We start from the raw sequence: 24,853 nt of genomic DNA, 5'->3' as shown, positions 1-24,853 counted from the left end.
ATATTTATAAGATCAGATTGCACAAAAAAAAAAAAAAATGCATCGACAATATGTTAGAACGGATCGAGTTGTGCCGGTTGAGAAGAAAGGCCACAAGAGAGTTCGTTCCTTGATGATGAGCCTCAACGACCAAGGAGACATAAAATAGATTTAGGTGCTTAGGATCCAAAGTCCAAACCGTGGTCAGGTACCTGCTTAGGTACTTCCACCACACACAGAAGGCCATGTGTGAGCCTGCCGGGTCTGACACGCACATGGGGTTGGATACGGGCCTCATAGGATCCCACTTCATACCAGATGAGCCCAACCTTTATGCTGAGCTTTTTCTGCATTTAATATTGTCCTTCTGATCAATCTCTGCTTCCAGGCCATCCAGTTTTTCTCTTGCTTAGATGATGCAAAACGATGTCGACAGCAGCCAATTCATAGAACCCATGCTGCCCTTGTCTTCTTCTCCTCAACATGTCACAGGCTGCTGGTGCACCAACAATGGTCTAGAGACTCTAGACTACTGTTGCCAAGTGTTAGAGAATCCGGCTGCATCTGATCAAGTTGAATCCTGTGGTAGCTGGATCTAGATTCGTTTTTAAGAAAATGGTGCTTAAATCTCAATCTTGGTGCATGGGATCCGAGTAGGATGTGTCTGGAGAAGGCAGGATATAACCAGGCTATACACGAGCCAAGTCGAGCTCAAGCTCAGTCAGCTCAACTAGACTCGAGTCGACTCGATAGAATGAGTTTCAGCTTGAGTTTGCTCGTGTAGCAACTCCTCATTTGTCTTGATCTTTTTCGTTGGTTTTAAGTTTACAAATTACAAAAAAAGAAAAAAAAGATAACTTAGATTAGAAGAGTTTACACTTAGCTTAATTGAGACGAGTTCATTTGGCTCGAGCTCGACTCATGTATAAGTTCAAGTTCTCGTATGAGCTTGAACTTGACTCGTTTACAAAGAAGTCCAGCTCGAGTCGAACTTCATCGAGCCAGTTCGAGTTCAGCTCAAGTTGGATCGACCTATTATAGAGCCCTACGTCTATGTACCTAGTTGCAAATGGGGCGAGATTTGAATTAAAGGTATTGTCATTACCTATTATGTATATTGAATCTGATTTTAACTACGCTTTTAATGTATTCTGCACCTCCATTAAATTCACCCACGTTTGGATCTCAATTCCAGTAGGGGTCACGTTAATGGCAGTTCATCTTCACGAGCAGCAGATGAGGCAACCAACCTTTTCTCAGTTTTTGATCTGCAAACCAATGTTATCATTTCGGGGACGTGCCACATAACGTGAGCTATCTTATCATCACTTCATTCAACAAATTAATAGAATAAATGATCTGTTCTGCTAAAAGGGCCCCGATTCAGGCTGATTCGATACACCATACACGGGGAAGATGAATTCTCTGCAATATTGACTGCACTTCTGTGAGATGTTGGTAGGTCTGTCCCCTGAGAAAGGGAATTCCCAAAGATAAAAATGACAGGGGATTAGTGTCAAGCTAAGCAAATTATCTTCCAAATTTCGTCGCTTGCTTCCTTAGGATGATGGGACCGATGCTTCCAATAATTTGATTTGGACACAGTCGCTTCCTTTCTTTTCAAGAATTATTTGGTCTCTCCACTTTGTGTCTGACCCATTGTTGTTCAGCTCCCTTGTTATCTGCTCAGATTGATTTGTTTTCGAGCCACCGATTCACGTGGCATCACATGGGGCTCCCACCACGGTGAGCAATCATTCTTCTGTAATGATTTCCTTGTATTTCCTTTAACTCCTGCAATTGAATCCTAATCATTAAGCCAAAAAAAATGGCTGCCCATTGCCAGTTGAGTCCCATAACACAGTGTTGTCCCTCTCAATCTTGTACCTGATCAACATGCCACAGAGAAATTGCTATCAACATACCAACATCGGGAAAAAAATGTTCTTCCCCCCCACCGGAAGCCATCTCCCCCGAGACAGTCCGTCATTATTGTTACACTGCAATTAGCGGCACGATTTCTTTTTCCTTTTTGCCAAATGCAGATCATGTCGACCTGCTTGTAACTGATGTTCTAGGTTATGTTCGATTCCGGCGGATTCCGGCGGCACATCACATATCAGGTGTTGGAGATGTAGCGGGGAGGTGAGTGTTTTAAAGCATGGGTGGTGGGATCAGGGAAATAGCGTGAAGCTGGAAAAGGCGTCGACAGCAGAAAAAGCAAAATTTGGAAAAAAGGAGGCGCGTTAATTTCCTGGGACTTGTAGTGGGAACCCCAGATTTGCAGTTATGTAACAATACAATCTGAATTCGCTACTAAGGATTGGTACAATTGTTGGTGAACAATGGATCTCGTTTTCCAGATATCATACGGCGGTTTAACAGATTCTGGTTTGGAATGTTAGGCTCCAGTTTGCAGAAGATCTTGAGAAATTTCCAGTACCAACTCAAATTTTCATGTATGAACACTTAAGTTGATTTTGATCGTGACCGGTAGAAGTGAGTTGGGATCCATGACAGGTTAGAAGTGGGCGGCCTCATGAAACCAAAACTATTTATCATCCATGACGACGTTAGAAAGCCTTTGACATCAGCAGCAAGATTATGGTGGGTCACTGATAACTGTACAGAAAGCTGCATAAAGAGAATAAAGGGCCGCCCTTAGATTATAGATCCTCCAAAACCATCTTGTTTTTTTACATGTAATAGTGGGAATCAAACGAAAGGACTGACTTCTGTTCCTTCATTTGATGAGAGAACCTGATCAATCGAACCCATAGTTCTGGTACGATCAGAAATTTTTTTACATTCCTCTCTTTGGATGACACAGACCATGCTAAAGAAAAAATTGGGTAGGGGACAATGATTTCAAATTTGTAAGTCTGATACCTCTGGAGGCCGCCAAAAAGAAATCCACGACTAAAACCTAAGTTTTAACAGAAGTTATGAGTTTCGACCTAAGGATCATGCATGAAATCCTTTGCATTTTGCATGATTGAAATGCCTGAATATGATCAGTGGGAAGAGGATCTATCTCAAAAACGGAGTTCTTCAATTCAGTAACAACCAAAGGCAATCAAAGGCTCTTTTTATGTCAAAATAACCATCTGAAGTTGGTTTTGCTTACAAAAATCAGGTTACATGGTTTTGCATCGTCCACAAACGGGCCCTTTGAGTGTGTCTTCTGCTGTGACATGACAGACTATCCCATCTTGTCCGTCCATTTTCGCCGTCACTTCTGCAGGCATTCGTCTCAGAGACGGAAAACGGAGCTAAAAGGGCATGGTGGCAGATAGGTGGAGACTCATAGCTGGAGGCAGGAACTGGTTGTGCTGGACGGATGGCTGATCTTAGTTCAGCGAATCAGAAAAAAGAAAAAGAAAAGAAACAAAGGAAAGACGTATTCAGATCAAAGCGATTGAACATCAGCAGTGATAGTTTGTTTTTTCAGTATCACGTGACACTACAAAGGCCATGCGTGTCTGTTTTTCTTACATGTTCTTACAGAAACACAAGTGGGTTCCGCACCTTTGTGTTCTGGCCACCATGTCGAGGTGAGTTGCTGTCTCAGTGGGGAGAACGACATGGACAGCAACAGGATCCCTCCCCTGTCCGGATTCGATTCCCATCTTCCTTGCTTCGAGTTTCTGTTTCCACTTTACAGAGAGGAAACACCAACAACTCATTCAGAAATGGTGTTACTGTTAGAGGGTCAAGTATGTTTTACCTCTGTAATAATCACTTTAAAAAGTAAATAACAGTCCCCGCATCCTTACTTTTCTCCTGCAAGCAGACAGAAGCCATGATTTATACTCTATGAATCCCTGTATCTCTGTTTGAATGAATAATTTCCTTGTATTCAAGTTCCTCCTTCTTGTACTTCATTTAATAACCTTTTTTACCCACTTATCCTCTCTTTTTCCTTTATCTTTCTTCAAGTACATGGATGGATCTGTTGGTAAAATGCCAAGAACACATCCTGAGGAAATAATAAAAGAATACATGGAGATCAGTCGTCAGAAGTCCATGAAGTTTGCAGAACATGCTGCAACCAGGCAGAGGTTGCGTGGCCAGACTGGTTGGGTTGGTGGGGGTGTAATCGGTGAGATTAAGCAATCGTCTATGTTAAAGGGAGCTTTGACAATGCAAGAATATGATTGCCCATATAATGCTCCTTCCATAAAGAACTTTAGAAAGAATAATGATGTGCTGCATTATTTGTCATGTGGGTGACCCTCTGCTGCAACCAAATAAAGACAACGTCGAGGTAAGAAAAAGCTAACCATGCAGCATATGGACCACCATTGGCCATTTATGCTCATGCAAAAGTAAGTTGGAATTTTGGAGGGTGCCCAAATGATCTACTGTAATCCCATGGACGCCATTAATGACCATGTGCTCTGCAAAATATGTTTATTCATTTATGCTTTTGAAAATGATAACACTGTCTTCTTGCTAAGCTCAGGAGGCCGCAAATAGGCCAGATCTGGAACAAGGGCTTTGTCATTTTCAGCTGTAATCGATTCGATTCCAGGATTTAACCTGTTTGCGGCTGCAGTATAATGAGGAATTGGCTAGTGAGATTTGCAGGGGGGAACAAGAAGACAGCCTGCAGAGTGATCGAGTCAATGGAGTTTTCCTACATTCTGATAGAAAGCCACCTTTTTCTTGGATCCATTAATGAGGAAGACCAAGCAGAAAACGATGGAGGAAAGGGGAATCGGCTCGAGCGAGTGCTGTAGCCTAATTGATAATTTGAGTCAATTCAAAGACATGAGAGGGAAGACCAACTTATGCTGAGTCTCCATGATTCAGTGGTGGCAGCCATTAACGGCGTGTGGGTTCAAAGCGGGACATGCCATTTGACAAAACTGATGTAGCTGGACGACTTCTTGGCCTCTGCCATGTTGATGTGGAACTTCATTCATCCACTCAGCTGTGATGAAAGCGATTGACACCAACTTCATTTTATAGTCGCAAGCAATGGCACATGCATTTATATCGCCAGTAGGTCAAATATTCTCAAAACTTTTTATCTTGAAAACACTTCATGCTGCATTATTTGTCTAAAAAAAAAACTGTTGCTCTACAAGTTTTTCAAGAACCATCTTGTGGGAGAAGTTAAAGTTCAAATCAGAAAGTTAAGTTGCACTTTGACCATGGGTCATGTCAATAAATCAGATTTGAATAAGATGTACCCGAGATATTCATATATCTGGATTCGAATTCAGAATACAAATAAAAAAAATGTATGTAGTTAAGAACCAATTTCCAAAATAAATGGACACTGAATATAGATAGGATAATGTTTGAAATTGAATCTGAATTTAAATATATCAGAATTTTACTTAAAACTGAATCCGAGTATAATGGGGTATCATTTCTTAAATCTCAATCCATATCCAACTTCTTAATCCATTGAAATCCCTACCAGTGGTGTTAGAAACTTAGAAAACATGGATATTCTCAACAATCTAGACGACCCACTGAGCCTAATCTAAGGTTGAGGTGGGGAGAAGAGAACGGTCCACACCTATGAAATTATCATTGTTATTTATTTGCCCAGTCCACCTTGTCCGGACTCCAATGTCCGGGACTGCCAGAACGGGGACAGGGCCGATTTGGTAATTTCCTTGGAAAAAGAAGGGGCAGTTGCCATGGGTCGTCCCAAGAAAGGGAAAAGGAGGTGGGACTATGGGGAAGGCTTGGTGGCGGGGCTGGGCCGGAGCTGGAGCAGAGGCGGGGGGTGGCGTGGGCCGAGTGGGCCAAGCGCGCCTCTCTCAAAGGGAACCTCCCGTACGTGCAATTGAACCGCCGCCCTCCAGCCATTCCCTCCCCTCTCTGCTTTTTCCTTGTGTTGTCTTCCTTCACTAGATTTGAATCCGAGGCCTCCATTTTTTTTCCTCCCTTGTCTTGTCTCGTACGCTACTCGCCATCTCTCTCTCTCTCTCTCTCTCTCACTCTTGCGGTGGCAGGGGCAAATAACAGAGTCGTTTCCGCTGTGTCTCTTTCCTGCGCTTTGTCTCTCAAGAGGAGGCTCGTCGCCAACAGTCGCATGGAGTGTGTGTGAGGATTCGCGTTATCTGGTACAGTGAGCGTGTAAGGAGGGGGTTGTTGCAAGCGTTGTTCGGAGGACGGGAGTTTGAGAGCATGGCTACCGGAGGTTACAGGAACGGCGCTTTGAGGGGACAGATGAAGATCGATCGCCCCCTCTCCGTCAATAATGCCGCGAAGTCCGCCACCAAGTCCAGGCAGCCGCCCGCTGCCCTCCGGCGTAGTACCTCCGCTTCAATCGCCTCCTCCAAGGACGACTCCGGCGGTCCGTTTTCTCTCTCTTTCTCTGCGGGGGGAAGTTTGGTGCTTACTAGTGGAAGTGGGGAGTTAGGGTTTTGATTTTGAACTAGATGTTGGAAGAGACACATTGCTTTCAAAGATCTTCTACTTAGAGCCTTTGGTGGGTGAAACGCTTCTTCGGTGGAGAGAGAATGTGCCTTGGGGGTTTCCTGGTTCTTGAAGTTAGATCTATGTAGAGGGAGTTCGTTCGTCGTGGTTATGCTTGAATCCTGTTTCGCGTGCTCGAGCTTAGTTGTCGTGGTTGATGTCTAAGGGGTAATTTTTGCAATTTTTTGTTCGATACCTACACAATGTCAGTCTTGCCTTAGTTCTCTTAGTAACAGGTAGGTTGCGGATTTGATCTGGTTAGTGGCTTTGGTATGATATGTGCGTAGTGGGAACCACTACGTTTTACCTCCTTTCTTTGTTGACTTGTTTCCTTTGAAGTCACATATAGGTTTGTTAAGCTTCTCTTTCTAATGGGGAACTTCTAATCCAAATTACCCATTTGCGTTGCGTTACTTCTCAAGTTTTGCGAGTTACCTAACAATGTAACGTCGGGAATCAAGTGTATTTTTGTTTTGTGGCTTGTGTCTATCCAGTTCCGGGAAGAGTCAGAGTGGCTGTCCGGCTACGACCTCGCAATGCAGAGGAGTTGGTTGCAGATGCGGATTTTGCAGACTGTGTGGAGCTGCAACCTGAGGTTTGATTCTTATCATGTCCTTGATATATCAATCCAAATTAGGACTACAGGTCTGATGTTCGCCAATCTGGTGTTTCTGATCAACCTACTTCATTTGTTCATTGTCTTTTGATTCAGCTCAAAAGACTGAAGCTACGGAGGAACAACTGGGATTCTGACACTTATCAGTTTGATGAAGTTTTTACCGAGTTTGCTTCACAGAAGCGTGTTTATGAAGTTGTGGCGAAGCCTGTTGTGGAGGTACGCTTTGTAACTAATATCTGAAGTATGAAAACATGTTTTGAAGTAGAATGATTTTTGACTAGGTGTACCTAGTAGTTAAACAGTTAAGGTCAAAATCATATCAAATCTTTGACACTGTTGCAATGCCAAATATCTTCACTCTAGAATGTGCAACGATGACAAGGCCTTGTAGTCCATGGTGGGTAGTCATTGTAATCATCCAAGGATCTCATCTTTTAGCACCTATAGGGTGTGTCATATAGCTTTTGAAACAAGTAGACAAAGGCAAAGAAGATATACTAGGTAGGGATGTCAAAAAGTGGATGGTTTATGTCCCATTAGATTGGCAGAGGATAGAAAAAGCTTAAAATTCGAAGAAGAGAATTTTGAGAAGAAATAAGTAACATGGGAAAGATCTCGGAGTGAACACATTTATTTTTTGGCATAAATATAGGCACGAAACCTTATCCTAGGACCTAGAGTAAGCATTTTTAGCTAAATAAAGCATGGACGTCATTTGAAGGGTATATAAAATATATAAAACTGGCACATCAGCATATAATTGATATACTTTGTTAGAAGCAGGAGATACTGATCCAGGACAGAAGTTAAAAAATAATTTATGCTTACTTTGTAAGAAATTGTGGTGCTTTTGTTTTAGCAAAAAATTATGCATTTAAAACCTCAAAAAAGGGAGCTTTCTTTCTATTTACATGCATTTGATAGTAAGTAGTTTTGTGTGGTGCCACATACTTTGTTGATGAGTAGTTTCAACCTGCCTATAGACCAACTTCAGTAATCCAACTTTTCAGGAAGTATCTTTAGAAGACAACAAAAATAATGTAAAATATGAGGGTAACTTATAACTACTAGAATAAAGCAATGTGGTAAGCATCCTACATCAGGGGGTCATATCTAAAATACATATCCTAACTAAGTTGTACTTCTACAATATGATATACTCCCATAACTAGATATGGGGGTATATTTTACCTGTATTATGCAATATCTTACGTGTATCGTATGATACAATGCAATATTACCCATACATGATCAACTGAAAGAAAGGGCACCTGAATCATGATTTTTTACTTCTGGTTTTAAATTGCCCTCTTCATCTGACTCCTATACACTGTTAGGAGTTGATTATGAGAGTAAACTTGCTATTTTTGACTGAGAAAATGTCGATTTGATGTTAGACTTGCACATGGGATATCGATTTTTGTGGTTGAAGAAAGAGAAGTTTCCGACTTATTCTGATTTCTTGCGGTTGAAGACATTGATCATTTGTTATTTGCATTGAACAATTTCATCTTGTGATATACAAGGCTTTAAACTTATTTGTTCATGTGTTGACTTGTGAGATTATGATTATCTTATGTTAAATTGGAGAATATTCATCGGTATAAGCCTATATTTATGTATGACTTACTTTTCATAGAAAACATATTTTTCTGATTGTCCTGATCTTTTCTTTATTTTTTCTTATTTTTTTCTGCTTTTTATTTTGTAACATTAAAAAGTAAATAAAATTTTTCACGATAAGTTACAATATGGTGTAACCTATGTCACATAGGTACGGGTTCAGGTGCCGGTACGAGTGCTGGTACGGGTACTGGTTTGGCCTATTTTCAAAAAACTTGGGTACGGGGGTACGTATGTACATATATATATATATATATATATATATATATATATATATATATATATATATATATATATATATATATACACACACATATATGTGTATATATATATATATATACATATAACCTAAAATAGGAATTCAAAGAAAATAGCGCATTCATGATTCAAAATTTATAGTTTCTAAAGAAGAAACTATTGAAAAAAATATGAAAACACAGCTTTGTATGTGTTTCCTGAGTGTAAATGGTGTACAGTCCTGGGTACGTTGACCGTACCCGGTACTGTTTGACCGGTACCCAAGAGGTACCCAGGACAGTACCAGTACCAGCACCAGTGTCGTACCTGGCCGGTACGGGTACGCTGCCTTTACAGCAGTACCCATGTGACAAAGGGTGTAACTCTTGGCACGACTGATACACATTACAATATGCTTTTTACAGCATTCAAATACAGTATTTGTAAAAATAAAAATTGAAAAGGTTTGAATGTAAAATGGAAGTCCAAGGTAGGCAACTGGCAAATTCAAGCTTGGCAAACTTTCGGTTTTCAACTTCTTTATGGCATGTTCTCCTGCTAAGCCGTAACTGATATTGTCTTTTGAAAAAAATGTGTTACCTTCTGCCTAAGGTGTTATAAAACAAAAGTAAATGCATAATTCATATAGTTTTTGGTAAGGTCTTCTCCGGAACTTTCTATGTGGACTTTCTTGGGAAATTCTTGGAATTTTTTGAACTCGAAGAATACAAAGAACAAAAGGAAAAGTGTAAGATAATAAGGCTTTTAGTTTCTTGCAAAAATAAAGGAGCAAGTAGAAAAGCTTTTTGAAAACAAAAAACAGAAAAGAAACACAATGAAAGAAAATCACATGCTTGAAAATATGAAAAGACTTTTATAACGGACTTGGAAAAATACTAGGAATATCTTGTGGCAATCCATGATAATGTTGCAAGTTGCAACGGTTTGGTAATGTTAGGAACTTAGGATACTTTCGCGACTATGTCCATAATAGCAGGATATTTTCAAAGTATGGTGACTATGATTAAATGTTTGGCCTAGTGAATAATGATATCAAGTGATTCCGTGATCTGTCCTGCTGGTAGTTATTCTCTGAAGTGTCTTCTAGGACTGATTTTTTCATTAATCTAGTGTCAGTTTTCGTTGATGCTCATCTTGTGCTGGGTTGTGTTTAGCAATGGTAGGTATCATTTTAGCGTTGACAGGTCGAAGTATGTATGCACAAATGCTCATCTTGTGCTGGGTTGTGTTTAGCAATGGTAGGTATCATTTTAGCGTTGACAGGTCGAAGTATGTATGCACAATGTATAATAACATCTTGGCAGTGGTTTATTCTGTTTGCATATTGAATTATTAAGTGTGCTAATGTATCCTCAAATCCTCAAAATTGGCTACCTAGTAAATTTACGCCTGACCTTGTTTCATCCATTCTGTTTACATTCAGGATAGTACCTCTAATATTGGGTATAACTGCATTTTATCGACAAGTGTCTGTTTAGATGAAGTGTGTGAACTGCAATGGAGATGAGACAGACCAAGGGGATCTTATGGACCAACAAATGCACATAAAGTGTCTCTAGTTCCTGAGAAGACTTGTTAGATGTACAGCTCCTGAAGGCTAGTCGCACACTTGCATATCTGTTCCTACCATCAAAACCCAGTTCAGCCACCCTTTCATATAGTCCTAAGTCCAAATGTGTAAAACTGATATCATCTTTTTTAAAGAGAAGATTTGTGTTAAAGAGCCATTTTCTTGCAGAGTGTAATGGAGGGTTACAATGGAACAATCATGGCATATGGGCAGACCGGCACTGGAAAAACTTTCACTCTTGGGAGGCTTGGGGAGGAAGATACTGCAGCTCGTGGTATAATGGTTCGTTCCATGGAAGGCATTCTTGCTGATATTTCCCCTGAGACTGATTCTGTATCAATTTCCTACTTGCAGGTACTGTAACATATCCATTAAAGAGTCTTAAGACACTTGTTTTTTGTGAAAGACAAGGTTACTTAATACTTTATGTATTCTTGTCTGTACAAAGTGGTAGTTATTTTGTTTTCATTACTTTTGTATATGGATAAGTATACAATTGTCTTACTTTTGGCATGATTTGATTTGACTTGACAAGAATGGTTGCTTATGTTTCTGTTTGGTTGAAATTGCGCAGCTTTACATGGAGACGATCCAAGACCTCCTTGATCCTGGCAATGATAATATCTCTATCCTGGAAGATCCAAAGACGGGTGACGTTTCATTGCCTGGGGCTACTTTGGTAGAAGTAAAAGATCAGCAAAGTTTTCTGGAGCTGCTGCGGTTAGGGGAAGCACATAGATTTGCAGCCAATACTAAACTGAATACTGAATCTTCTCGTAGTCATGCCATTCTCATGGTGACTAACAAATTTACTTTAGATTTTTCTTCTTTTAGTTATTCAAAGATAGGTACAGGGGAAGGTTAAGGGAACCCCTTCACCTGACACTGTAATACCAATTTTTTTTGTTTCATTTATGTTTAGTAATGCAGTCATTTCTCAGAGGTTAATGCTATATGCATGGCATTTTGTAGGTACATATTAAGAGGGCTGTCAGAGGAAGGCATGACCAAGAAGGTTCTCTTCCTGGTGAAAATGGTAATAGTTCACTCGCACTCAAAGGTTTGCGGCCAATGCTGGTTAGGAAAAGCAAGTTAGTTGTTGTAGATTTGGCGGGTTCAGAACGCATTGACAAGTCAGGTACTGTTAAGCTGTCATGGATCTCTCTGTTTGATTGTTAAGAATTCAATTTTAAAGTATGCAGTTTATCTGTTATGTTCTTAGTCCTACAGTTTAAAAATCCATTCGCCTGAATTCGTCTGTTTTTGTCTTAGGACTTGGCTGGATCAACTTACTGAAATAGCTGCTATTAATAATTTCTACTTTATGCATAAAAATATCACACATTTTATTTGTATAAACAGATGGCATGTTTTTAAAAAGGAGTTCCATACATTATTTATGGTGTAAAAAATATTAACATTTCTCCTCACCACATCCACACCAAAAGTTTTTTGAAAATTGTTGCATCCACACCAGCACCCGTACCCATATGACATAGGGAACTGTGGAAGAAAACATCGAACACTTGCAATGAGACAGCGGCAAGTGGGTATGGACGGTTGCAATGTGCCCAAAATTATAAACAGAGAGATAGAACAAGGACTGATGAAACTGAAGAGAAATGTTAATATTTTTGACACCATAAATATTGTATGGAACTCCTTTTACATTATATATATATATATATATATATATATATATATATAAAGACTTTCCTTACAGGCTTACGCCAGACCTCAGCTGAGCATTTGCAAAAAAAAAAAAAACGAGGGGAGGACTTTCCCTGCTTCCCCCTTGTAGAGGGAGAAGGAGGCATGGGCCTCCCCTGCCGGTGCCCTCATTGTCGCCCGACTTGCCCCTCCTGCCCCGCTGATGAGGGAGGGGCAACAGGGAGGATGCCTCCCCTGCCCTCGAAAAAGGTTTGCTATGATTTATTATTATTTTTTTTTAGGGGCAGTCTCCCCTACTGCTGGTGGCTTCCAAACCGCCCCTTCAAAGAGAGGGGGTAGGGGGGTAGGGGATGGGAATGTTGCAGCAGCCCTCCTGAAAATAAGATAGAAGGAGGCTTGTTTTCTCCCCTTTTCCACTTCAAAGAAGGAGAGACCAGCGGAGGCCTGCTCTCCGCCCCTTCTCTTACCGGTGGGTCACCGCTGACCGGCCGGCCCTCCAGCGAGAGGCTGGAAGGCTTCCTCGTCCCTCATGACGAAGCGACAAGTTGCTCAACGCCTCATTTTTTTTTCCTTTTCTTTAAATGCAGGCTGTCCACATGAACAGCAAAGGGCAGCCGAGTTCTTGCTTGGTTGAGTCTCTGTGTAAGCAAAGGCCTTCTAAAGCGCTGCCACACCCGCATCGACACGAGCTGGGTGCTGGTACTAGTGCGGCTCCGGCATGGCATGTTTGCTGCAGCCAGCCGAACTAGGCCAAAACTGACCTTTTTAGATGCACACCTGACTAAATTAGTCCTAGAATAAATGCTTATAACGACGAAACAAAAGTGTAAAATATAGTTAAATAAGGTTATTAAACAGTTATATATATATATATATATATATATATAAATCTGTTATATAGTTAATTAACTGTTTATTAGCCTTATTTAACTATATTTTACATTTTAGTCATTATAAACATTTGTTCTAATCTAATTTAGTCAGGTGTGCATCTAAAAAGGTCAGTTTTGGGCCTTTGGCCTAGTTCGACTGACTGCAGCAAACGTGCCGTGTTGGAGCCGCACCAGTACCAGCACCCAGCTCGTGTCGATGTGGGTGTGGCAGCTCTTTAGGAGCGCCCATGTTATTAATTCCCTGCTATACACAATCTCTGCTTATGACTTTTTTGATCGCACGATATTTGCTGCACATAAACATTTCTTTCAGCAGCTATCTAGAAACTCCATTTTCAGTTGTACACTTGCAATTTGTTTATTAGCTTTTTAGATCTTTCCTTTTCTTAGCTGTAGAAAGTTATCCCACATATTCTGTTAGTAACTTAGTATATCTTCTTCAAGTTGATCATTTTGTCATTCAGTGGATTCTAAATATCATGCTAATAATAGTTGAATGTGGATCTTTTATTTTATGATATTTTGATTAGCTTCTACCTGAACTTGCATTTCCATCTAATTGGCTCATGGAAAGTTTTATTCTTTGTGTATCTTCCTTGTGTTATCTCCAATTTCTACCCTGTGAAGAATATACCTGAGAGGACTTCCTTTTTGGAAAAAAGCTGCCACTCTCCAAGTTTTTGAACGCTCACGGTTGAAATACCCACAAATATTCATTCTTACTGTAGTAAAATCTAATTATTGAAGTTGCCGTATTTGGATCTGTAGAAATACTATTAAAGTCTCTAGTTTTGCCATTGTCGCAGATATGGTTCTTGGGCTTTTATTGCATGGGGAGTTTGTCTTTTCTCGGGAAATGCTGGGGATTCAAAAAATTAAAAAATATAAAAAAGTAATTAGAAAAATCATGAAAATTTGAGTTTTCTAATATTTTTTTCTAGTCAAATTACAAAATAATTATTAAAATATTAAGATGAACATACAAATTTAAATATATGTAAAGCAAATTTTGTGGAAAGGGAAAAATACAAAGATGAGATAAAACTTCAAAGCATGTTCTTTTCATTTTGGTGTTTCTTTTCCAAAATATCATGCTTTCCCTTTTTCTGCATTTTTCTTTATTTCCCCTTTTCACATTTTTTGAGAAAAATGGGGAATATTTGAGAGTTGAGACTGGTTTTTTTTCCTTTTTCTTCTTTGACTTGTTTATAAGCATCGCCAAACTTGCATAGCTTGCACCTGGACATATTTATCTTTTCTAATTGAGTAACTTACAGAATCATGCGTAACATTTAAAATATTATCAAAATCGTATACTGACAATTAGGAGATTCACAAACGGATTCTTCTTAAATGGTGGTGGAAAGAGCATAACCCAAATAAATTCTTCTAAATTTATAGTTCTTAATTGAGTTCTCTTCCTGTATTTCTCCCACCAATAAAGGAAAGAGAATAACCCAGGCGTTGCTGTTTCCAAAGCATAGAATGTTGACAGTTCCTAACACTGTGCAAGCATGCCCAATGTGTTGACAGATACCACCATCATGAGGATGGTAAACAGGATTCATGCTTCATAGTAATTCAACACACTAAGGCTGGCAGTTCCTCTTGACTTGGTGCTTCTAATAAGCATTACCTACATTGAGCGTCAGGTTTTCTGTCTGATCACTACTAATAACTGGGTCAATAATGGGTTTACACTTTTATTGGCACCAGAAATCATGGTGGTGCTGTTGTTGGGGTTGTGCAAAATGATGGTGCACTGACCAGGGTTGCTGGCGAAGATGCTGTGGTCACTGGCATGGTGCAATGTTTTAGATTATGGCTTCAGATTTTATATATATATATATATATATATATATATATATATATATATATATATATATATATATATATATATATGAGAAAAGCAATATAATTTGAGATAAAGTATTAGAGTATCAAGGTCATTTTAATTTATTTACTCAACCCTATCCTTGGATAAGTAAATGACAGTTGCCAAAAGCAGTCGTTTGAGAATTAAGTGTGGAAGTCAGGTTGTCAAGCATAATTTTTCGAATGCTGGGCAGTTATTGGTAAATACATCTAATGTTGATCGGGCATTTATAAATTTCTCCTCCTTTATTTTGTTGCCAGTAGATTTTCCATGTTATGGATGATGTCCAGCTTTATGTTTTTCTCTGTCTTGTTTTCTATCTTATAATTCTTAAAAATCGACAAATAAATTTTCTTCTGTTTGCAACTAAAGGAGATAAATCTGCTTATTGCCTCTTATTTTACCTATCTTGATTGTATTTTGTACTAAGCTATGTCTGATCTTCATGTCATTGCTATGTCAAGGCCTGGGATGCTGGTCTCACATGGCCTGATTTACCATCTTTCAGTCTTTTTAATATATGCATAGTGGAGGTTTATACATTATCTTGTTTGAGTCTTAAAGCCCTTGATTTCATATTTTCAGTTTTGTAGTTGTGTTTGTCCCTTAATCATGATAACAAAGTTTGGTAAAATATGTTTTTGCAGGAAGTGAGGGGCATAACCTTGAAGAAGCAAAATCAATTAATCTGTCATTGAGTGCCTTGGGAAAGTGCATTAATGCACTTGCAGAAAATAGTCCACATGTACCTGTCCGAGATTCAAAATTAACAAGGCTTCTTCGAGATTCATTTGGAGGTTGAATATCTTTCACTTTAGAATCTTCATTTACTTGAAAGACAAGTTTGATGGGAACATCCTGCTATAATGTTGCTTGCCTTGATTGGGTGCTTTCCCCTATTTGTGGTGAACTGCTCACTTCAAAGTTCAAACTTCAAATTAGCCCTTGAATGGTAGATGGTCACCATTATTATTATTAATATTATCATGTGAATTTTCTGGGGAGAAGCTTTTTATCTTGTATGTCTATGAGGTGGATATATGAAGTTGTAATTTGAATGCTTAATTTCAAAGGTTAACAGTAACATGGAACATCCATGTGCAGACTTTATATCACTCCTATCTAGTGATTAGTTTCCTTGCTTTTTTCTTAGCAATGTTGAAATGTTTCAGGTACTGCAAGAACTTCCTTGGTTATAACTATAGGTCCATCTCCACGACATCGAGGAGAAACTGCAAGTACTATAATGTTTGGACAAAGAGTGAGTTTCTTGGATTCTAGCACTAATTATTTTTTTTGGCAATCTGCTAAGAAATAATGTTAGTTTAACTGCAGATTTAGAATAGCCTCCTATCTTGCTACAGTTTAACTTTCATAGTCTATCTATCAAAATAAGCTTTTTATAGTAAGTTGTAGATGTCTTAGACTTTTAGTTATGGAGGTTGGCAGATCATACCAGTAGGTGTTCCAGTGAGCAATAGTTGTCTTCCTCAATTTGGATGTGTGTTCCAGTGGACAAACATCGTCTTATTCAGTTTGAATAAGTGTATGGAAAATGAAACTTCTTATCTGTTGCCATTTACTGATATGGTAGGGATGAACCTATGTCTTATCTATCAAGTCTAGGGGCTTGGTGGAATTTATCAAAAAAATTGGGGTATGGGTGTGGCATCTACATATTTGAAGCAATGAAACGGTACCTTTTGCTTTCTGTTGCAACCTAGGAGGGATTATGGGATGGGACCAGGACCAACGAAACTGACGTTGAGCTGTTATCTACAAGGTAAACTGAAACAGAGAATGAAATTTGTGTTATGGTGGCATGTGGTTAAGAGGATTGGAATGAGGAAGGCTAACCTTAATAAGATCAGTTGGGATTCAGAATGTTTCCTGTAACCTATAGGCTCAAGACATAAAAGTGAAAGGAAAGTCTCAATAGTAACTTGTAATTGCACATTGTAGATTCATCTCTAATAATATTATGTCTATATATGATGTTCTTTTGTAACCTATGAGGCTTGAGACACGCAAGGGAAAGAAAAAGCATCATTAGTAATTGGAATTGCATAGCTTGTAGATTTACCTCTGGCTGTATTGTGTCAATGTGTGTGTATATATATATATATATATATATATATATATATATATATATATTGCTTGTGGAAATGATTTGATGGATCTATCACTTTCGGATTCATTTGACAGTACTTGTTGTATTTAATGCCCATAGTTGATTGTACCTGACGCGGCTGATGATTGAATTTGTTGAGTTGGAGTCACACAACACTTGCACTAGCACCTTCTGCGAGTGTGACATAGTTGCAGCAACCTCCATATTACTTAGAAGTGGAGGTTTATCAAACCATAAAGCTTGAAATTAAGGGGTGAATGCTATCATAACTTAATGGTAAGCTTGTGGAAGTTCAAGTAATTTCCTCTAAAGGATTCTAGAATGATGATGCCTTTTTGTATGATGATGAAGTGGGCAAAAAATTCAGTCTAGCATTTTCTTTATCTTGTTGTTTGGTCTTGTCTTTATTATGATTTTACGTATTCCGAGTAGACTTAGGATTTCGAGGAAATTAGCTTTTATGCATTGACTGGGATTCATCAGCACCTTCATAGTTTTCATGATTAGGGTATCTGCTTACTCTACCAGGATCAAGTTATTCAGTTTTTGATGCTTGAAGAAGTTGATTCTTGCTTATGAACTATTTTTCATGTTTTCTGGGTCACTGGATTTTCCTTTGTTGAAAATAATGGAGGTTAGAATATGCTTCCGATGACTATGTATGTTTGTATCAAGCCTTCCCTTGGTTTCTAACAATAAGGTTGCTTCCGGACATTAATTTTCCGATATTGAAACAATGGATAATTTTTTCCTTCTTATTGTTTATTTGAACTTTTTTTATGTGCTTATTCATATATGTGTTTTATGCCTTCTCTGAGTATAATGTGCTTTGATAGGCGATGAAAGTAGAGAACATGTTGAAGCTGAAGGAAGAATTTGATTACAAGAGTATGTGCAGAAGGCTAGAAATACAATTGGACAAAATCATTGCCGAACATGAGAGACAGCAGAAAGCTTTTGAAGACGAGGTTGAAAGAGTCAGTCTCGAGGCACAGACTCGTATTGCTGAGATTGAAAGTGAATATGCACATGCCTTGGAGGTTGGCCCCTCTTTGTGCTTCTGATTTCATTAGTATAGTGGCATCTAGATGTCTCTTCTTCGCTTTACATGAACTGGAAGGCGGACCACATACTTTTGATGGACCACAGAATTGATTTTCTGGCTCATTATTTTTGTGACAGCACATGTTTTTGTTCTCTTAAATGTATTACTTTGTATATTCACTCATTGAACTTATGTTTGAAATTCTCTTCATGTCAGTTATGCAAATTTTTGCGACAAGTAGACTGTTAAAACACCAAATTAAGCTGGAGAATCCTAACAACTACAATGCTAGGATATCAAATGAAGTCAAAATCGTTATTGGTGCTAAAAACTGAAAAGTAACATTTTTTCTGATCTTGTTGTGCTGTGCAGCTTTGGGTATAATTTTCCTCATTAATCTTTAACTTGAAATATCCTATCTGGTCTTCTGGTATTGGAGCTAAATAATCATATTACACAAAAATCATTAGCTTTAGCATGTATTTGTCCATTTTATCTGTGCCATACATAATGTGGTTTATTATCAGATACATTACATTGCATGAAATTTAAGAAAACTAATATATTGCACCTCTGAAACTAGTTTTAGTCTTTTAGAGTTATAACTATACTGTGTTGGGTATAACTTATATTTTACACTACAGTACGATGGAGGGTGTATCTAACATTACATCATCAAATTACAAACAGAAAGATGACAAAAAGGTTTTTTTTTTTAATTTTTTATTTTTAAAATGTAATGTTGCATACATTTCTTAGGGCTGAATATTAATTTTGACATGAATTGATGAAAGGCATTCTTAGTTTCTTAGATGTAAAGCCAAAAAAAAGGGACTGATTTTATGTCACAAAACTTGGGTTTTCCTATCTAAGCTTATTTCTATCCTCCAAAATAAAAAAATTCAAGCTGCTGATAAAAACATTCATGTGGTAGGTAGCATCTATGTCACATGGATGTGGGGTGTGGGTGCTAGTGGGGCTGCGGGTGTGGATGCCAGTGCCGGTGCTAGTGCAGCACATCCTAAAAAAATTGGGTGCGGGGGTCTGGCGAGGGTGTATATATATATATATATATATAATATTGTCATTGTACATATATAATTATATGGTTGTTTCTTAGCTTAATTTGTCCTTTTTTTTTTACTTTTATTACTGAGAGAGAGAGAGAGAGAGAGAAGAAAAAATAAGAAGGAAAAAAAAAATTAAAAGAAAAAACATGGGGTGCAAGTCGGAGCCGCACCGCATCCACACTCACGTCGCATCGACGCGGATGCTGCATCCTGTTTAAAGAGTCCGTACGACATAGGGTAGCATTTATTAGTACCTTGTTATGTTTATGCAGCTCACGGTTTTCTCTGAACAGTATCCCTTCGTATTTCCCATATTTCTCAAATTTTTTTTGTGTTTTCCTTTTCTAAAGTTTCACTTTTTTGTGATTTGTTAATATTAAAAGATTAAATTTGCAATTTCTTGCTTTATAGTTTTACTTCTCTAACTCTGGGCCTGACCAGTACATTTTCTGTTGTGCATTGTACAACAATGAATTTCACTTTCCATCTACTGTTTTTGTTATGTAGGCTTTCCATGTCTATAGGCTTTCCGTCTCCATGTTTATAAAAAACATCCATCTTCCAGTTAAAGCTCTCAATTTATATATGCATTGTTGGATTCTTTCTACTAGGAAAACTGCGTCAAACTCAAAGATCTGATAGTCATTTCTACTGTCTGACCATAGACAGCATTTTTCTTTGGCTTAAAGATGAGGAAATCCTCATAAGTTGAAATGAAATTTTAGAACCATTGAAAAGCCTGTGTATTGGTTGGTTGATTCGAGGCATGAACGTAATTTTTCTCCAAAAAGGAAGTTCTTTAGATGGTGCTTATTATAGCCATTGATGAAGTTTCTACTGCATGAATTAATAGAAAATATTTGTTTTTGGTAGAATGAGAAGCTAAAGTTTCAAAAGGATTATCTGGATGCAATTAGGAAGCTTGAAGAACAATGTGTGAAGAATCAACAAAAGTTAGCTGATGAACGAGCTGGAAATAAATGTCTGGACAAAGCATGCTCAAGCAAGGTTGGAACAAACATAAGATGTTTCCTATTCACGATAGTTTTTTGATGTGATGAATTTTTGTACAGATGGTCTTGGTTGTGTCGTGAAGTCAAAATAGCAACTTGGACAGCATCTATAATTTATGTTTAACATTCAATGAGATCTTTTAGTTGTTTATTTAGGAAGTTTTCCATTAGGTTGTTTCAGACATCTTTGTGTTGCATATTGCAGGGATCCTCATCTTCTTTATCTGAGGAATTGGCCCACATCAAGGAATTGCTGCAGAAAGAAAGCCAACAAAGGCATGCTGCAGAAGAAGAGGTCAAGGTCCTCAAAAATCAGCTTCTTCCATTGAGAAGGCCAGAGGTATGAACAACTGCCTTTTTTACTAGCACAATTATCAGCTCTTAGTGCTGATGGGAGTACTTTTAGAACAGGTTGCTGATAATAATGAGATTTCAATGCTACGGAAGATGTTGGAAGATGAATCAATTCAGAAGGAGAAACTTGAAGAAGAAATTGCAATGCTTAAGAATCAATTGTTGCAACTAAGTTTGGAAGCTGATGAGGTATGATAAGAGCTGTTTTTCCAAGTGCCTGAATCTTGTCTGTAAGTTGTATATGTCTATAATTGTTCTGGTCTATCTGATCTGCATGCATAAACGCTGCATGGTTTCAGATTCACATTTTATCTGACACAGTTCAATGTTTTCAGACAAGGAGAAGTCTTGATAGAGGAGCAGCTGGAAAAGTCCTTGCAGGAATGGATTCACTTATGGCTGCAATCAGGCGTCCCCATGCAGAAGAAGCAGGAGATGGCCAGAAAGCTTCAGTTGCCAAACTCTTTGAACAAGGTGAATTTCTGGGATACATAAAAATTAAATTTGATTTTGCCACCTATTCTTACGAGAATGAGGCTTATATTAGGGACATAAAGGGTATAGTATGGTTTTGAATTGGACTTACGTCCAACCTTGAATCCCTGAGTGAATTTGATGGAATATCAATTAATAATTGGGTTGGCTTAGCTGTGAAAAATTACCTTTTGTTTGCATTTTTCACCTGGGGTTGATCGACATATGCGAATCTGGTTGGACTCTGATTGCATCTGTAAGGTGTCTATGGTGCATTTAGAAAGGACTAGTGATGTGTATACACAAATGTTATTTCAGTAAGAAATTGGATGCTATTCATAAACATGTTCCTTATAAATGTATCCTGCTATGAAACATTACTTGTTAACTTAAGCATCATGCAATTGTTTCTTCAAATCTGTCTCAGGTTCAAACATGGTTGGTCTTTCATCAAGAGTTAGACTCGGATACAGTTTAAGCTATATTTAACATAAAGTTTATATCTAAGACAAACCTGATTGGGCTGGCCAAAGTGATCTGTCCATATTACTACTCTTCATTACCAGTGCATGTAAGCTTTCCGACTTCCTCATGGTTTTGTCTGTTCTTCTCTGATCTAGTTGGGTTGCAAAAGATATTATCGCTGCTGGAGTCGGAAGATGCAGACGTTCGTATTCATGCAGTTAAAGTGATTGCGAACCTAGCGGCTGAAGGTATTTTTATCAATCTGATGTATTGTTTTCTTAGTTTGGATTCTGATGAATTTCCTGGGACTGATTTTAATTTTGGAAGCTTCTATACATAGTGTGAAGGTTGATGGTGTCTCCTATTAGCTTTCTGTTTCATTTTCAGCCTTTAATTTCTTCTGGTTGCAAGTCTTCAACTTCATTGTTTTATCTTGAACAGAATCAAACCAGCAGAAGATTGTTGAAGCTGGCGGTCTGGCTTCTCTATTGGCACTTCTTAGAAGTTCGGAGGATGAGATAATACGGAGAGTAGCTGCTGGTGCAATTGCCAACCTTGCAATGAATGGTAACCTGGGCTTGGGCCATTTATTCTATATAGCATGTTTGGTTCTAATTGAACTGCTAAACTTTTTCTTTCTCTGTCATTCATAAGTATTTATTGCCATTAATTCCTTTCTACAGAAACCAACCAAGAGTTGATAATGGCACAAGGGGGTATTGGCTTGTTGTCACTGACATCTGCTGAAGCAGAGGACCCTCAGACACTTCGGATGGTTGCAGGAGCCATTGCCAATCTCTGTGGCAACGGTATGAAGCTTTTTCATATTCACTTTTGCTTTTCTGAATGGGTGTTCTTTCTTCTGAATGATTCAGGGTTCAAGTCTATGTAGATTTGCAAATTTTCCCATGTGATTCTGGAGTTAACTGCAACAAGGATTAGGTTTACTTGGTTGTTGATTTAACTAGTAAAATTTGGTCACTGAAATTGCTCGGTCACTATCATACAGATCATATGAGCCCATGTTATCCTTCAGGTACATGGGTTACTGTATGTTTTATTTGCCTATTATCTTTCTGGTTTCAGATTTGGGATTGGGATTAATTAAGATGGACCTGAGTCCTCTTTAGTCTGTTTTGGATTCATGGATCTGGATTAAGTTTTGTCCTTTTTTGTCGTCTTGTTGACATTTGGAATAACCCATTTGGTTTCTGAGCCGCTCAAGTCTCCTAGTCCCGAAGAATAGGGATAAAATTGATTTTTGGCTGACATATTTCTAAATTTAGAGAAAATGAGAAATGGGAAAACTGTGTAAATTTGTCTTCATGCAGTTGATGGGATTTGATGGTGTGACCATGGTAACTGAACTGCTTACAAATGACTACTGATTTTATTTGGATGTTCTTTTGGTTCTTTTGTGTTCTGCAGATAAACTACAGACGAAGTTGCGGAGTGAAGGTGGGATCAGGGCTTTACTTGGCATGGTCAGATGTGGACACCCCGATGTTCTTGCTCAAGTTGCACGTGGTATTGCAAATTTTGCAAAGTGTGAGTCTAGAGCAGTTAGTCAAGGTGAGTTGTTTATGATTTTGATGATATCATGTGTGTCTAATTGCTTGTGCTGTTTTTAGTTTTATTATGGCTTTTCATTTCTATCCCCAGAGACTATAGACTATTCCTTGTTGATGGGGACTTTTTGGATCATCTTCTGCAATTTGGGTTCTGCTTCTTCTATGGCAGTTCTGTTAGTTCGTGAGTGCAAGCCATCTTTCAGAGTGGAGTTTGGGTTCCTTGTAATTTTGAGGGTGTTCTTTTTCATATAGTAATTGTAGTACATACTTTAACCTTTTCTGTAGGTCTACTACACCCATGTTGATTGAAATCAAACATGTAGGACTTCAGATCTCGTTATATTAACCAACAATGGGTGCTTTGTCAATGAAGGTAGTAAAACTGGGCGTTCACTTCTGATTGACGACGGGGCTCTCCCATGGATTGTCCGTAATGCAAATAATGAAGCATCACCTATAAGGCGCCACATTGAGCTGGCATTGTGTCATTTGGCACAGCATGGTTAGTGGGTTCTCATCTTCATCACTTTCCTGGTAAAGTAGTCTAAAAGTTCTAATAACGAGATTTTATTGTTTTAGAAGTGAATGCCAAGGACTTAATTGGTGGAGGCGCATTGTACGAGCTGGTCCGCATTGCTCGTAATTGTTCACGGGAGGATATTAGGACGTTAGCACATAGGACTCTTGTTTCGAGCCCCATATTCCAGACAGAACTTCGAAGGCTAAAGATGGAATGCTGATGACACAGAAATAGTGTGCATGCATATATGATGAAACAGAAGGCCAGCTATTACGAGAGCTCAGATTTTTATAGAGTGGTGCTCGCCAGTGGCTTTCCATTCTTTTCCGTTTGATTCCTGCCATGCTTCCCGTGTCACAATGAGCTTTTTGATGCAAGCTGGTCGGGCAATGAGTTTTTGGATGGAGGCGGTAGATTATAGGGTGAGGGAATGGAAGTTGATGAAAAGCATGGGAGCACGAAGGGGATCGGTTGGTGGTGGGGAGTGTGGGGAATGTGGTATGCTGTTGCTGAATGACTTGCTGTAGTAGGCGCTTACATTTTTTGAGGGTGAAATTAGAATTTGATTCTCCCTCCAGTTGGTCTTGAGAAATGCGTTGTACATGTAAAAACTAAAAGGGATCTTTGTCAGTGTTGTAAGAAGTAACAGTTTGTAAAGGCAGTGAGATGGGTGGACTATGTTTTGGGTCTTGGCTGTTGCTGGGTACAGGAAAATCGTGAGCAACAGTCTCTTTGTACGGAGAAGAACGACAATATATAGAAAGTTCATGATAAATGTATCTCAATGCTTGTCATTCTTGTTCTTTCTCATGTGTACAATGTTATTGTTATACCCATCGCTGAAACTTTTGGGGAATACTGGATCGAAAGTCGTGAGATTGTTGTGCCTTGACTATTTCTCCTACCTAATTGCAGTAATCACTGTTTCCTATAATAATTTTCAATTCCTACAATGACTCGTACTTCTTCAATATTTACCTTTGGAGTAACTGACGCTGGGGTGATGTTAAGAAAGTACAGTGGTGTTGCCTCAAGGGCTGTTTTCTCCTTGCAGTCTGGGCGATAACTATAATCAGGTGTCCGTTTGATACCTATAATATGTGTTGAACGTAGGAGACGTGATGTGCTACTCATGAATGGCTGTATATGTAGGCATCACTATGATCGATTACGTGGTACCCCTCATAAAAGGCTGTATGTGTAAAACGTTTGATTACTTGACAAAGGTAAAATCAAGTACATGGTTAGGAAGTCGAGTTCCAACGCTTTGGTATGGGGAG

The 24,853-nt window shown here is 38.6% G+C and overlaps 1 protein-coding gene across 1 annotated transcript; it reads left to right on the top strand.

The window, feature by feature from the left end:
- The first annotated feature begins 5,695 nt into the window (after positions 1-5,695).
- Positions 5,696-24,376, top strand: LOC116262436 (kinesin-like protein KIN-UB). Its single transcript, XM_031641801.2, has 19 exons — positions 5,696-6,298; positions 6,915-7,015; positions 7,133-7,255; positions 10,659-10,844; positions 11,065-11,286; positions 11,463-11,628; positions 15,578-15,727; positions 16,103-16,191; positions 17,898-18,101; positions 20,050-20,184; positions 20,395-20,529; positions 20,601-20,732; positions 20,879-21,017; positions 21,638-21,730; positions 21,924-22,049; positions 22,166-22,291; positions 22,911-23,054; positions 23,427-23,555; positions 23,633-24,376. Exons 1-19 carry the CDS (start codon positions 6,130-6,132, stop codon positions 23,791-23,793), a joined length of 2,730 nt encoding a protein of 909 aa, XP_031497661.1. The 5' UTR covers positions 5,696-6,129; the 3' UTR covers positions 23,794-24,376.
- Positions 24,377-24,853: the final 477 nt, after the last annotated feature.

The sequence above is a fragment of the Nymphaea colorata genome, chromosome 10, assembly GCF_008831285.2.
Source record: "Nymphaea colorata isolate Beijing-Zhang1983 chromosome 10, ASM883128v2, whole genome shotgun sequence".
Lineage (NCBI taxonomy): Eukaryota > Viridiplantae > Streptophyta > Magnoliopsida > Nymphaeales > Nymphaeaceae > Nymphaea > Nymphaea colorata.
Note: the sequence above shows the minus strand (reverse complement) of the source record. Positions and strands in the feature narration are given on the sequence as shown.